Source organism: Rhyacophila brunnea, unplaced genomic scaffold (assembly GCF_057557595.1).
Source record: "Rhyacophila brunnea isolate RB1 unplaced genomic scaffold, BYU_Rbru_1.0 scaffold_2, whole genome shotgun sequence".
NCBI classification, from domain to species: domain Eukaryota; kingdom Metazoa; phylum Arthropoda; class Insecta; order Trichoptera; family Rhyacophilidae; genus Rhyacophila; species Rhyacophila brunnea.
In genome coordinates, this window is record NW_028232859.1 from 45,227,020 (window position 1) to 45,243,969 (window position 16,950).

The following is a 16,950-nucleotide window of genomic DNA, read 5'->3' on the forward strand; positions in this document are numbered from 1 at the left end:
ACGTGTTTTGAGTTAATTACTACGTTTCATTGTCTATCGTTCATAGTATATGTACCGAAAATTTCATATCTCTAAGTCATCAAATTCAAGTCAAAACTTCATTCAATATTTAAACATATTTCTAAAACACAGTACAAAAATGCGAAAGATAAAAGCTGATTTTCTCTGTTTGACGTTTTTTGGGTTGTGGCAGTTTAGTTGCGAGGGTGCGAAATATAGTCATGTTAAACCTTGTATGTTAATTAATACATTTTGTTTCAAACAGTGAGCTGTTTTTTTAATGGAAAGATATTTCCGTTATTAGTAGATACTAAGTTTAGTTAGTTATTTTTAGATATACCTAATGATTCTCCTCGATTTGCCGCCCCCAAGCGACGCTCAATCTGCCTACCCCCACGGGACGTCACTGCGGATCTCTCCCTCCGCCACTGTTATTTTAGTGTTTGTAGTGCAATTAGTAAAAAAAAAATGTTGGTTATGTATTCGTACTTCGTGAAATCGATATTAAGAGAAGTGGAGTTTAATATTGACGCGACAATATATCGGATGAAAAATAATGTTATTTTTTATCGTTACCTCAGAAACAAGCCTTCAATTAATGCAGCAGTTAATGCGGCACACAGAATAGGCAGGATGAGTAAAAATATTGCAAACAGCAGCAGGCCGAATATTATCAGTAGCCTCATAAGGGTCGGGAAAGGAGGCTCCATGCTCCAGATTGTTTTAACATCCATAAAAATACACACCCAAAACAATTTCGTTTTCACAATGAAACTGTTATTCTTTTTCTAAAACAAAAACAAAAAAAGTTCAGAAAGTTACAAATGGAATATCATAAAGATGTTTCAATCAATATTTGATTTCTTCTTCCAGTTCGTCTGTCTTCGTTCCCAACCCCAGAAACAAAAAAATAGGTACAAAATATTATTTAGGACGTAGGTGAATATAATGAATCTTCTTTGTGAAGACCTCATGACTAAGGATCGTGACCCGGATGATTTGGCTGTCGTACAGCCTATGACGGGTTGCCCTCATTTCCCTAGGCACTTACTATACGACGCATAAGGCCGGTAGCTATTGGAAGACCTGTACCTACCACTCATAAATTGGTGCAGCTATCTAAGGAATGCTTGCTTTAATATTTCGATGGACATGTCTCAAAGACAAGACAACGTGGACGACACAAACGAAAACCCTTATTTATACAATACATGCGGGCCAGGCGTGGAGCACTATGATCAAAGTGTAGAGTGTCTGAGTTTAAGGAATGCATCTGGAAAACCGTGGTATTCAGCGGATGGCGTGAAGTTACACGTAGTAGGCGGAGTAAATGTGGAAGCCAGTGACACCTACTAGATTTTAAATAGATTCGGAAACCTCCCCCTTTGTGTTTTTCTCTTGTTTCGCTGTCTGTTCTGTAGGGCCGATGGTGAGATTGACCAAAACCCATCCCGCGATCGACTCATTGGATACCTACGTCTGCGTTATAATATAATAACGAAATGTAGAAATTCACATTCAAAGTTGTTTACAATTAAATCTTATTCAGCTGTCAAAGTTTACAGATAAGTTAAAGGATTATTCGTAAACTTGTTTGCATTATTAGGTCCTCGCTACATTGTCGATGTTCTTCAGTTGTTTTTGGATGAAGATAATTTAATCTAAGTACATACATTTTATTATTTACTGTTTCATGAGGATTGTTTCAGGCTACTGATAATAATAATGATGAAGTAAGCACGTACTTTAAAAGACATTGAAAGTAACTAAGTACTTTTGAAAGTGGCTGCTTACCAAATGTTTGTTGAATTTATATGGACGCATTGTGTATCAATTAGGTAGGTACCTACTTGCTAAAATTTATTTAAAAATGTCACTAAATAATTTTCATTTATGATTCTTTTTTGACGTATAGTACAGATTAGAAGCTACATTTTAAACATATTACGAAAATAAAAAAACTATAGCAGCTAGTAACCATGGTAACTAAAAAAAATATTATGTTGGAGAGTTTTGCATTCTCCGGTTAGCTTGAATTCCGGACGGGAAAAATGAAAAACTTTACTAAGTAAGTATAATAATATAAAATATTCCTAATGGTTAAAATATATACGTTGGAAGTTGGAATCGGTAGGTTCATAAAGCTATTAAAATATACGCAATAAAGTCATGTATTATAGGCATATATTATAAAGTACAGAGGTATTTATATACACTATAAGAATTATTAATAGGTACACAACAAGTTACGAAAACCGTCGGTGCTGAATGTTGGAAAAGCTTGTCGGTATAGTGTCGTCGCGCCGCGCTTAGTGCACAATTTTCATGTTTACCAGACAAAAATAATGATTTTATTGACATTGTTATGCAATAAAACTGTTATTTCACATAGATTTGATGCATACCTACATATTTTCTGACAGTTCGTAGATACTTCGTAAAGTATTCGAAACCATTCTTTGGTCGGCGTATTGGTATTAAATGTTGCGTAGCCAATAACGTATCGACTGATTAATATGGAGTGGTTTTAGCCAATGAGATTTTATATCGAGTTTGCCCAAACCGAAGATGGGCAAAGTACGATTTTCGTTTGGAAGAACGTCTCCATGAGTGCAGCGAAAATATCAAAACTCATTGGGTCTAACAGTTTAATTTATAATGAAATAAAGATATAGTATTGTTGGATTATCATGGTAATCTCATAATGCCGCCATTATATTGGGTAGAATAGTGTCGTAATTTTACTTTATTTATCATAATACCTACCAATGATAAATGTGGATTTATTAATGTTGTGTTATTTTATTGTAAAAAGAAATTCTTTGGAATAAAGATCATATAATAAACAAATTCTAACTCCTATATTAAAAAATACCACACATATACCCGTATATTATACGGTAGACTAATTTAATTGTTTTTATACTACATAGCATTTTTTATTTTGATTGAAGTTTTTGACGTTGTCGTTGTGCCGAAAGTCGTGCGGTTGCCAATAAAATTAGTCAAGTTAGTCAAGATTCAAACCAAAAATGTTTCATAGTAATTAGTAGGGAACTGTTTCCACCGACGTAAAAATTCGACACAATAACATGGCCGCATGTTGTTCTTAAATTTTCTTTACTGTTTGCCAAAATAATCATCAGCCCGGTGCATAAATTGACTCGTATTCTGCAGAAAGCCGTTAGTTATATATTTGTATGAATTTATTGCATATATAAATGTCGTTTCCCTTTGCGAAACACCCGAATTTGTGATCTTCGATCAAGGACAGAAACGTCAATGGCTGCCGGCAGCTGAGAGATAGACGTCTTTATTTCAACTTGTGACAATTTTTACCGTTTTATTCTGATCGAACCCAGTGTCGTTTTCGATTGATTTACGAAGTTTGGTTTGTTATGCAGGTGACGTAATGATGCATCACCACAATATGCATCACCAGGGAGTGGGTGGTCATCCTCAACATTTAAATCACCACAGTTTACCTGGTCATCATCAAATGCCTCCCCATCAAATTCACAGGGATCAGAATAGGTAAGACTTTTATGCAAAATAATAATATACACCATAGGACGTTTCATAGCTCAATTCCCTATCTGATTTAACTCATATAAGTACCTAGGTACAATATTTTTGCATTATTTACATGTTACCAATGTCAACTGTCATTGCATACAATGTGCCATTATTCCAATTAAAAAATATATATTAGGTACGCAGGTTGTTCTGCTCTTAAAACAGTAGAAACTCTGGTAATATTATAGTAAGTGGGCATTTTCGCCAAAGTTTGTACATTGCGTTTTTGGCATGTCCCATGACTTTGATTGATTTTTTCATAGTTATTATATTATAAAATGTTGGAAAGTTATGTACTTTTAACATGCAAATTTATTAATTTACTCTATTCAATCAGTTAAATACAACTATCTGACCTGTATATATTTTTAATTGATTATTTAGATCGAAAGGTAGTGCGTTTTTACCATGTCCCACCCATAAATTCAAATAAACAAAGTCTAATTTCGTCATTAATTTTGAGTGTGTAAAATTAAATTCGTAGTGTTTTCAACAGCTTACATTATATATTTTTGGAAAATATATAGTTTTTTCGTAAATTTGTACCAATATTGAAAAAAAATCACGTTTAAAGTGTGTCCCAGGATATTTGAAAAAGTGGAACTCCACATTCCGTTACCACGATTTTAGCATGAAGGCGAAAAATTTTCACTATAAATATGTTTTTTTTTAATGTAGCAACATTTTTGTATAACACTGATCGCCATGTACACTTTAAATTGTTGGTGTGTGTCGGTATCGCTATCGGAACAGGTTGCTTTCTGGGTTGGTCATTTAAGAAGTTCCACTACTGTTACCACGATTTATAAGGTAAGAAAACACATATTTCTATTTCACATACTACACATATTGAGCTTATCTTTCATACTACAGATATAATAAAACATATCGCAGGTTTAACAATAAAACTAAGCTAAATTTTGGCTTCAAACACTTCTGAAACAGAATCCGTTACTTCCATTCCGAAACTATATTGGTGGTAACGTATATGTGGAATGTAAAAGTAACGAAATGGCATGCATAAAGTTGGGTTTACAGTGTGTGTTTAGTTCTTCATAGATTATAAAAATTTTATTTTGTCTGTTCGTATGAAAAACAAAAATATTTTCATTAAAAAATATAGAAAATAACCTGACTATAATATAATAATATAATAAAGATTAAAAAAGTATGTGATATATCTGAATACGCAAAAATAGCGCACATAAAAGTATGGAGATAAAAAAAAACAACAGAAGGAAAAGAAAAAACACCAGACTGAAATAATTGCGAGACAGGCACTGGCTCTGTCATACTCTTTCTGTTATACGCCACCAAAATTTTAAAACTTCTCCATACATTTTAGGCATAGAAATTTATAAAAATGTATGAAAAAGTATTTTTTTGTCACGTTTAACAGAAATGTGTACTCGATTAGATTTAATACCTAGAACTGTAGGTATTCACGAAATGTCAGAAAAGTACGTCTTGATTACAATCAACCTGTATAGCTACATTTTATGTTGATGAATACAATTAAATTTCAAGACAACATACAGTCGAACTTGGTTATTACGAGGAAGATGGGACCGACTGAATTTGCTTGTTATAAGCGTTACTCGTTATATCAGAGAATAGGTATTTTTAAATGAGCATGTCACATTACACAAAAAGTCGAAAATAAAAAATTTGGAAACCATCGTAAAAATCCCCGAAACGAGCATGGCATTCATAAACTACAAAAGAAGTTGTTTATTGTAATTAACGCTGGTAGGTACCTACGGACTTCACAAACCTTGGATTTTTCAACCATATGCGTGGATACTTTTTTATTATTGTCGGTGAAACACCAATAAGGTAGGTACTTAGACACTTTACTAGTGTCATAAACGTAATCCGACCCCGGCGGCATCCTGTCCAATCGGATTTTATTGCTTAGGGTCGAAATGTTTTAAAACGGTCGACACATTAACAGTATTTTAGCTCGGTATATCCGATAAGTTGCTCGTTATAACAGTGAAAAAATTAAATGTATGGCGAAAATCATAAACCAATTGTCAACAAATGTTTCGTTATTACATCCGAGATCTCGCTATGTCCGAGATCGTAATAACCGAGTTTGACTATAATTATTTTCGTAAAAGTTATATACTCCGTGCCGCGCTAGGAACTCGCGTCTGAATCCCTTGCTGATTTTTTTTTCATATATTGTTAATTTGCTTAAAAATATTTTTTATCTGAGTTACAAATAATATAAATGCCAAATAAAGTTATGGTAATGTATAGTGTGTCAAAATTATTACCTACCTTATTTTACAAGTATTGTGAAATTTATTATAAAATATATCTATTTTAGTGATTAAGTTTGATTTGTTTTGTTATTTTGACGCACGTTGAATATTTATCTGTCTATCAAAAAATTCAAATAAATTTCATAAAACAAAAATTTGTTTTTATGGTAACATGTAACTTAAGCTTTACAAATTACACTCCGTTACCATTTCGTTCCATTCCGAAAATGTCCCCAAAAAAGTTGAACGTTAACTATTTTTCATTTGATTATTAAATAACGAAACTTATTTATTTTTCCAATAAAATTTAGTAAAAGTGATTATTGTCTTTAAAAAAATAGCAGAACGAACATTGATTGGTTTTTTCAAATACTAAAGGAAAAATGCTCTGCCATTATAGACATAGGGTAACGGAGGGGAACGAAATGTGCCCAAGAATTAAAATTCAATAATATTTTTTGACTATTTGTAGTTTTATTTTGAAGTGTATGGTTTTTTTAATCTAATAGAGCTCTTTTAAGTGATAAAAAGTGTTTCATTCATGTTTTAAAAGCTAAGTTTCGTAGTCACGGAACGGAAACTTATTATGCCCAATTTCATAATAAAAATGATATAAATATTGTATTAATCAATATTTTGCTGAAAAATTGCTATCACCAATTCAGTAATAGAACAAGGAATCTGCTAGCTATATAAAAATGGTTAATTTGAGTGAAAAAATAATATTACCCAAATTTCAAACATGTACAAACTTTGGCGAAAATGCCCAAGTACTCCATATTATCGTCATTTTGGTTAAGGTATTTTGAGATCAAAAACCCAACACAACCTACTGAAAAAGAACTCAAAAACGAACACAACCTACCTACTTATTTTTGGGTTACTATAGGTTGTGTTAGGTTTTGGTTTGGTTTTTGGTGTGGATAATACTTAAGTAATTTACGTTTAATAAATTTGGGTCTGAGGATTGAAGGAATACAAGCGCATCAGTAACCAAGTTGAGTATATTTACTTCAAAGTCATCACTGTTTTCGACATTCTATAAACCAGGTATAATTCTAAAATCTTACTTAGATATACCTACCAAGAAAAAATACTGACATTTCTATGTTTTTATTAATGTTTTAAGTACAGGTCAGGCCAAAATATTTAAATTACATTACGTTGCTTGAAAAATAATATTTTAGTCCACGGAATATACTCCAATGTTCGAATTAAAATGCTTGTAACTTTTCATACAATGCAGTTGCATGTTTGATCTCTATTTCACTCATAATACCTATAAACATATTGTATTTGACACAAGATTTGATAGCTTTGACAGAAACAAGACAGATTCGAAAAAATGTGAGAGAATGTGATGTTATAAGTTTAATTAAAGTGCTAGTCAAGGATAAGAATCCAATATTCATATTCCCTTTGCCTAATTGTTGCTCACTAGAAAACATAGCGTATGCGTATGCAAGTACACGGTTAAATTGTTCCACTATAGATATAGGTATGTGGTGATGAGAAAACTGCTTCTAAGTCATTTTTAAGTTATATGTTACTTATACCCCGTTTTCACGTGCATGGATTTACTTCTCACAGTACGTATTATCACGGCCATAAAAAAAAACACATGTTGTGCAAATTGCAAGATTGCATGCATAGATCAAAAAAATTCAGAAGCTTCTGAGTTTTCATGCGACAATTGGATTGTGCAATATCTCCACCTGCGCAGTAGAACGACAGTGGTGAACCTGCCGATAAAAAAACAAATTACGCCGCGCAGAGACTCATTTAGAGGTTAACTGATTTTCAGAACCTGTCAAATAGTACCGTACAATGACAACATCATGTCTGACTTACATCTTGAAAGATATTGGCGAGACAGTCAGCACTTTTTACGTGTAAACAGTTATTATCGCGATAGTTTAAATTACACACTATTGGTGCAAGTAAATCCTTGCACGTGTACAGGCGCTATTATACTCATTCATTCTTGACCCCTCAATATATTATTCATTATGATTAGAAAGGGCTAGGTACCTACTTCATAGAAGATTGCAATTTATTTAATGTTGTTTTTATATACCCACCTAAAAATTTTATTCTCAAACCATACTACGAGGGTGGGTCAATAATTCCTTAGAAAAAAGCATTAAAACAGTTTTGATTTTTGTATTTTTTTTTTATTTCTCAACATAATCTCCTTGGAGCTCAATACACTTGGTTAGACGTTTCTCAATTTTTTTTAAACCGTCAGAAAAATAAGTTTTTGGAAGGTCCTCAAAATAAGCATTTGTCCGATCGATGACTTCTTCATTTGAAAAAAAACGTTGTCCACTTAGCCATTTTTTTAAGTTTGGGAAAAGGAAAAAGTCACTGGGGGCTAAATCTGGCGAATACGGTGGGTGGTCGACCAATTCGAACTTCAATTCTTCAATTTTAGCCATTGATCGTAAACATGTGTGAACACGGGCATTGTCCTGATGAAAGAGGATTTTTTTCCTGTTTAAATGAGGCCGTTTTTCTTCAATTTTGTTTTTTAGCTGGTCCAATAAAGATGCATAATAATCCCCTGTTATTGTTTTTCCTTTTTCCAAATAGTCAACGAAAATAATTTCACGTGCATCCCAAAATACAGTAGCCATAACCTTACCAGCTGGTTTTACGGTTTTCGCCTTCTTTGGACATGGTTTGCCTTCGCAATCCACTGCTTTGACTGTTCTTTCGTCTCGGGAGTATAGTGGTGTATCCATGTTTCATCTACAGTCACAAAGCGACGAAAAAATTTATCCGGATTGCGTTGCATGAGCGACAACAGGGCTTTAGAGGCCACCACCCTATTGCGTTTATTGTCGACTGTGAGCAAACGCGGCACCCATCTTGCAGAAATATTTTTCATGCCCAATTTGTCATGTAAAATAGAAATGACGCTACCTTTTGAGATCCCTGTAACCTCAATTATCTCACTCAACTTTAATCTTCGGTCACTTAACACCATATCGTGGATTTTATTGATCATTTCTGGTGTAGTCACCTCTACAGGACGTCCTGAGCGTGGTTCATCCTTTGTTGATGTACGACCACGTTTAAATTCATTTAACCAGTTATAAATAGTTGCAAGTGAAGGAGCAGATATGCCGTGAACTAAATCCAACTCATTTTTTATTTCCTTTGCTGTTAACCCTTTTATATTAAAATGTTTAATAACAGCTCTAAACTCAATTTTCTCCATTTTCCATTTTTCCATTTTCCACAAGCAAATTTTTTTTTTAAATGTACGAGAAACACACAACAACCCGACCAATCTGATTGAAACTTCGCAGCATACTGAATCGGTAGTGCCGCTGCATGAAAACAAACCGCTTACAGTACTAGTCGCGCCACCTGTCGGCTTTTCTAAGGACTTATTGACCCACCCTCGTACTTATGTAACCCAGAATGTGTTAGGCTATTTTAATGGTATACCTATTTGTCGTTAATATAATTAGAGAATTATAATCATATTTATCTGTTAGAATTAAGAAAGTCACGTTAATAGATAATTCGAACTAATCAATGATACTAACGAATAATCAATTTCCATCAAGTACCCTTTGTTGATAGTATCAATGATTAGAATATCTCAGATAAAAGCTTGCAAAAGATATCCTATTGTTTAAGTCCATAATAATATATGCTTTAGCTTAGAGCGGAAATGTAACTAACTATAAGTAAACTGAATTACTTAGGTACTTATAATAATATATTTAATTACATTTTTTTTTAAACCATGTTTGATCCTATGATCATATGGGTCTCAACAGAGTGGAGATTAGCAGATAATATCGTCGCCCTCAAGGAAGAACTCACCAACCAACAAAAGTAAAATCCTGAGATAATCGACTTTTAAACTTTTTGAAAATTTTAAATTGCTCTCATTAGAAAACGAAAATACATAGAAGGAAACGGTTTTTTTGTTTGATTGGTTATTTTTATGTTTATGTACATTACATTAAAAAATGTAACCTTTTTCCTGATTTTTTCCATAACACAAATATCTTTTCTATGTAGTTGGTGAATTTTTTGTTTTTGTAATTTTTAACATATAGATAGAATTTTGGTGATTTTTTCTTAGAGTTAAAAATTGCAAGATTTTCTGTATAAATAACTCATTTTGAGCAAAAACTGTATTTGGTGAGTTCTTCCTTGAGGGCTTGTAGAAATTTTTATGAGAAATGAATGTTAGCCACTTGCTCAAATGTAGGTCTTTTGCCCTTTGTCCTGAACCCGGGAACCGCGACATTGTAAGCCAACGCGGTAGCTGATCGGTCATTGTCGTATACTTGGATAATATTAAAAAAGTTTCCGACAAATGTTTATAATTAAAGTATTAAAATATTCAGTTAGGTAAGTTATAACGTCCACCGTTGTTGTGTAGTTAAATGTCCTCTTCTGAAGCCGGGAGTCGTGGATTCGAATCCTACGTCTGACACTTTTTTTCTTCCAATGTGTTTGAACTAGATGCTTGAACAAATAGTCGAGAAGCATTTTTCCAAAGAAAAAAAAAATAAGAAACCTCTTTGGTAGGCGGCTAAGAGCTCAGACACACGGCACTGCAGTTGCAGTGCGTCGATGCAGGTCTTACTTGATTCCAAATGTATCATATTTAAATCTCAAATTGGTTTTTTTTTATCGAACTGGAGGTTCTAATCGGATGGATTTGGAATCTGAGTGTCTGAGCACTAAGATCCATACCGGATCGTAAACCCGGGTTATTAATTTTGTAGGTCAATGATCACCCCTGTAGTTATAAGAATTTGCTTGACCATTTAAAACTTCTGGATGGCAGATTAAAGTAAATTATATAATACTAAAGGCAAATTAAGAAAGGGACAAAAGCACAAAAATATGATAGCCGACTTTAGAAGACATGCTTCTGGTTGGACATCAACGTTGTGCGCACTAAATCAAGTACACGTCTTTTACTATCAACGACCACATTGAGAAAAATTTAATGTTACCAGGCAAAGAAATCTCGATTTAAAAATATAAACCGTGACTTCATATAAAATAATATATACATCACAATTTTTATAAATAAATAGAATACACGTTTTCTGCTTCTAGAAAACACGTGGAACTAATAACAAGTGAATTATATTATGAACCTTGTATTGAAATAAGCTCAATGTCTTCGAAATGACTACCATTTCACATCCCCCTTTCACGATTCAATAAATCCAAAGGGTAGATCTTCATTGTGTTAATCTTGCATGTCTGGTTATGCTTTTTTCATGTCATTATTCTGGGTGTCTTATAAGGTGAATGAGACTTGCCTCTCTTTCAAACCGAATTTGCATAATGTCAGGGTGTTTATTTTGCATCTTATGTCTCTGCAATGCAAGACAGGTCGGGACAGGCTTTCAGACTAGACAGTTTTATTTATAAGCCACATTTTATTCTTTTAAAAATCAAACAAAAGTTAATTATATATGAAATATTATTTTAATCAAAAACTGTGAATAAGTGACTTAAATCGGTATTACATTTTGTGATAAAAATTTAATTGACTAGATGTTAAAAATGCAGGAGTATTTTAGCTTTCTTGCAAATATGTGCAGTATTATATTATGTGTAAATTATAAACAAGCAATCACTGCAGGTACCATGCAGTGGGCTCAGTGCATGTGATTGAGTGCCAAAAATTAAGTTATTTTAATAAGTAAATGTGAATTAGTGTGAAACAACTGATTTCTTTGCCAACATCCATTTTAATTCATTCAGTGAAGATTTGATACCGATCTGGCAATACAACGTTTTTTTTTATAATTTGTCAGTGTATTTCAAAAAATTCCAAAGCTTATTTCTTTGTACGGCCAAGATATATTCCTGCGAAGTTGGCCATACAGTGAAATGTCATTTATTGTCAATACAATTTACATAGAATTGGTTCCAATTTTAGAAGAAGAAAAAAAATAGAAAATCTTGAAGGTTCTGATTGCAATTTGTTTGTTTGCATTTGTTTCAAAATCACATACTTTTTATCCATTACAAAAATACATGCATTCTCCTTTGAAAAAGGATGTTTCATTCCTTGTTCGAAATAAGAAAGCATTTGACAAATCTTTCGAGGTTAACTGTCAGTCGTTTAGCGCTTGCCACAATGTCATATATGCCTCAATGTCGAACTTGGTTATTACGAGGAAGATAGGGCCAACTGAATTTTCTCGTTATAAGCGTTACTCTTTATATCAGAGAATATGTATTTTTAAATGAGCGGTCACGTAACACAAAAATTCGAAAATAAAAAATCTGAAAACCATCATAAAAATCCCCGAAACAAGCATGACATTCATAAACTACAAAAGAAGTTGTTTATTGTAAAAAAAAATATTTTTAGAGTGCTGGTAGTTACCTACTGACTTCACAAACCTTGGATTTTTTACATGGAATTTCATCCATATGCGTGTATACTTTTTCAATATTGTTGGCGAAAACACCAATCAGGTAGGTACTTAGACACTTAACTAGTGTAAACGTAATGCGATCCCGGCGGCATCCTGTCCGGTCGGATTTTATTGCTTAGGGTCGAAATGTTTTCAAACGATCAACACATTAACAGTTTTAAGAAAAATTATGACCATATTTTAGCTCGGTTTATCCGATTAGTTGCTCTTTATAACAGTGAATAAATGTATGGAGAAAATAATAAACTAAAGTATCAACGAATGTTTCCTCACTACATCCGAGATCTTGCTATATCCGTGATCGTAATAAGCGAGTGCGACTGTATATCAAATTTTATGATGCATGTGCTCATGACTTACATACCATAGTTTTGCATCTTATCCAAGCATTTCAATCTCCAATTGTGTGGGGAGCATTTAATTACTATTTAATTACCACATTTAAATAACATGCTAATTATATTGCATGGCCAACTAACGAGGGCACAACAGCTGTGCCATCAGCGGTGAAAAGATTTTAAGTGCACAATAATTTTTTCCCCCATTAACTAATAAGTTACGGTAATTTTCTTCAATTGTGGCGATCGACCAAATTGTTATGACAGTATGATGAAAATAATAATAATTATACCATGTGATCAAAAAATAACAAAAAACAATGAAAACAAATACATAAATATGACTGACAAAGTTTAGTGTACACTATTATTTATGTCGAATCTTAACAGCCTACCTCCACGCTTCGCCACAGCTACCTATTTTATATGGAATGGTACAAAGCATAGGTATAGATATACCATCATAAAATGTCCGGTGTTCGAATTTTTTGAACTGAAAGTTTGAATGATATGGCGCCCTCACTCGGCTGACAACTTATACTGGTGGATCTATCTATACCTACATCAATTAGAAAATCATATTCCATCAAGTACCCTCCATTTTTTTTTTTGATCATTTAATGTTTATTTATAATATTTTGATGAGACGCGATACCATTTCTTTGACTACTTGATGTTTGTTGTTTTATTCAAACTTTAATATAAAAAGAAAAATTCATTGGTGTAATTTATTCAATTGACTGTGAAGTCGAATTATTCAAAATTCTAGGAGGGACACTCGACATCTGGTCTATGCACATGAGTAGATAATAGTTTTTTGGATAAGATTGTGACTCTGTTTGTGTGTGAATTTGTCAATCAATAAATTAATGGTTATAAGGAATATCTGCTAACAAAACCTTCACTTTAAAACAGCAAAAATGGTTATTTGCGTAAACGGCACTCCGTTAACCAGGAGTATTGTCATGACTGTTTTTTGAATTGCCCTCGCAGGCTGCTCGCCGGTCCGGGACCCATCGGCGGCAGCAATATGGGGATGAGACTAGGCCTGGGAGGAAACATGGCGCACTGCCCCCCTCCTCCCCGACCCATGCACCATAACCCCCTTTCTGTTCACCCCCCACGACACAATCCGCCCCCTCCCTCCCACCAGGTCCACCAGCAGCCGTCTCTGCACCCCTCGCACCATCTGGGTCACGCAGCTCACCAGCCCTCACAGCGCTGTTCCCTGCAGCCCCTGCGCTCTGCACCGCCCACTCTTCTCGTCCACGCGCCTCTTCCACGTCACACGGCGCCTCCAAGAATACAGCGACCAGGTAATTTTACAATTTATTGGTTACTATACATTGTACGCCAATTTGCTACTGGCAGTATACCGCGATTTGTACAAAAAAATAGTTTCACATTATGTAATCAATATTAATTTTGTTACAACAAAACCCTCCATTTTACACACCATGCCCAGATCGATTGAAATCAGCCAACTTTAGTATGTCATTTGTCATATTGTGTTCAGATTTTATGACTCGAAATTAGCTTAAATTTCATGGTCAACTACTTCATAGTATTTCTTTATAGAAACATTACATCTGTTTATTTAACTTAATCTAAGTTCCACACAATGTGAATTTATTTTTACAATACGTGATTCATCTACATGGCTCAGTTATCGTTACCAAGTAAGGATACCAAAAATGGATTTTGGTCAAAATTCTTCTCTGTGCTATGCTCGGGTGTTGTTGGCGACTGACTTGCAGTACACCTCCCAGTCCTGGGTCAGTCATATCAGATACTTAACGCCTCGGACATGGAGTCATTTAAGGAGGTGGTAGTCAAAATTAGGACATAAAAATCAATATAATTTTCTTAAAATGTAGACTGCAAAACCAAAATACTCTCGATGAAAAATGTATGCTGTCTCAGTGTGCCTTTGTAGCTACTTTGTCTTTCATTAATTTCATGGTACCGTAGGCATCAATATTATATTTTTGTATTGATATTATTTAAATTTATAAAAAAAGATTGTCAAAGAGCAATCTTCATATAAATGGTTTTAACTATACTTTAAATTATTATACTTATTTAACTATGGGTGGTATGTAGCTACAAGGTTTCTTCTACTATAATATTATGAATTTATCCATTATAGATAATGATTGAAGATTACAAAAAGTACCTACTTAATTATTAATTGAATGATATACATAACATATAACTATTATGGATAGAATACGTATGTCATAATATTTTATACTAGCTGAGCCAGCTGGCTCTCGCCAGTCTGTCTCGCTAGGTTTTGCAGACAGCTTTTCGTCGTAATGACATGGTGTTTGATTTTAATAAAATTGTGAAGTTATAGTTTTCCCTTTGGGATGGATTTTCATTCACCTCAGACAGTTTGACATTTCGCTGATTTATCAGTTTTATGATTTGCAAGTCGTCACTGCCAATATAAATTTGAGGTGATATGCGTAGTTTAATCTGGAGTCTAGCCTTCAAAATGTCATCTGATAGACCACCTCAGGCTGCTAGTCCTAGCAGAACAGCTGGCAATCGCCGATTGCTACCACTGATATTTTGATCAATATGTGTGTAGGTATATAAATAATGTTTCGTTAAATCACGTGCATTTAAATATGATCAATTATACATCTCAATCATTCAAATATAAAGCAATATAATATATGATTATCATAAAAAGCGATCCAATATAACGTGAATATTAATCTCCCACGGGTCCCATTTAGATAATAGAAGAAGGTTAGCAGTGTACAAAATAAATTTAAACATTATTTTGTTTCATTGTCTATTTAATAATAAGTGCTTGTATTTTATATTACTTTTTCCGATATTTTCATGACGTTTAGGATAAAAAAAACTCATTCATAATTATTTTTTTTAATTTCGGTAAATTTTGTTCTATATACTGGCAACACTATACATTAAAACGAAAACAAAGTTGCTTGAATTCCCCTACCAAAAACTTTTACGCTCGTGGCCATACACAGAGAGTTTTGATTTTTTTTTTTTAATTTATGTTTTTACTTAATCATTCTTGACCTTTCTGTGGACTGAATCCTGTACCTACCTTAAATAAAATATCAATGCAATAGGTTCTAAAGCGTTTCCCAAACTATTTTCATCAGAACCATTCCGAAGAAAACAATTTTGTGGAAAAAGAAGTGCGGTGTCGTAATTAGTAATTCGCGAAAAAATCTTGTTTGGTGAAAAATAAAATTCATACATGAGATCTAGTCTATCGTGTTTCTACCAAGAACACTTTCGGGAAAATGCAATTTATTTTTTGACCCGGCTTATTGACATGAGTTTTTTAGTTTAAGGAATGTCAAGTTACTGTTTTAAATGGACTATGGCTCAGGAATTGGCTCCGAAAGATATGATACTTACCTACAACACATTGGCAAAAAAATAAATAGATAATATATACCTGTGTTTTTTTTATTGTTTCGAGTTGCGAGGTCCCTGAATATTTATATACATCTCTGAAAAATGATTGTAGGGATAGGTACAGGTTTATGAGTTCTGACCTTGATACAAAAAATGTCGGACGCTCCCGGTCCATTGACTAGCAAAGTTGGGGTTTTGGGCAGTCAAAGATTGTTTTCCGGTGGGTTACGTCCAAACCGCGGTATAGACTATCGGCAAATGGGTTCGTTGGAATTCAAATATCTTCAAGCTGTATAATCCAATGAACCTCTCGTCAGTAGTTTATACGGTGACTCGGAGATAAGTGATCCACCGGAAATCAGATGTTACTCATAAATCCTAGTATTGTTCGTTAATAAATCGTGGGCCTAAAACCGCGCGCGTACGACAACCACTTATCTTGAAGGTTACATTCCACCCGTGGTGTTCATTCCACCCAGGTTTTCACTATCTTGTGCATGAAGCGTCTATCGCATGTTCTTCAGCGCATCTATTCTATATGCAAGAATGCTATCGGCAGCTATCGAGGGTAGTTTTTCATATGTTTCTATCGAAGTATTATAATTGTTACACCTTAAATAACTGTTAGCCGTCTAAACAGTCAAAACTGTCTATCTCGCTCTAAAATTTAGCACACCCAAGAGAGGTGCTGTTATTATGTAGCACTTATTGTATCAATTACAATTAACTTATTGTAATTGTTACAATAAGTGCTAATACTTCGATATAAAACTACCCTCGATAGCTGCTGATAGCGGCCGATAGAAGTCTTGTGTATAGAATATATGCGCTGACTCAACTTCTGACCTTACCACACCCCGTTCCTTTCGCAGCAAAATATCACTGCAATTAATTACTATTCATCTCCAGATGCCTCATAAA

The 16,950-nt window shown here is 33.8% G+C and overlaps 1 protein-coding gene across 1 annotated transcript in view; it reads left to right on the forward strand.

Moving 5' to 3' along the window:
- Window positions 1-3,065: 3,065 nt before the first annotated feature.
- The window catches only part of stau (double-stranded RNA-binding protein Staufen), a 33,561-nt gene continuing 19,676 nt past the window's right edge, over window positions 3,066-16,950 (forward strand). Inside the window, exons 1-3 of the mRNA XM_085947691.1 lie at window positions 3,066-3,183; window positions 3,405-3,534; window positions 13,615-13,937. Of these exons, the coding sequence (XP_085803817.1) occupies window positions 3,413-3,534; window positions 13,615-13,937 (445 nt within the window). The 5' untranslated portion in view covers window positions 3,066-3,183; window positions 3,405-3,412. The remainder of the gene's footprint in view (window positions 3,184-3,404; window positions 3,535-13,614; window positions 13,938-16,950) is intronic.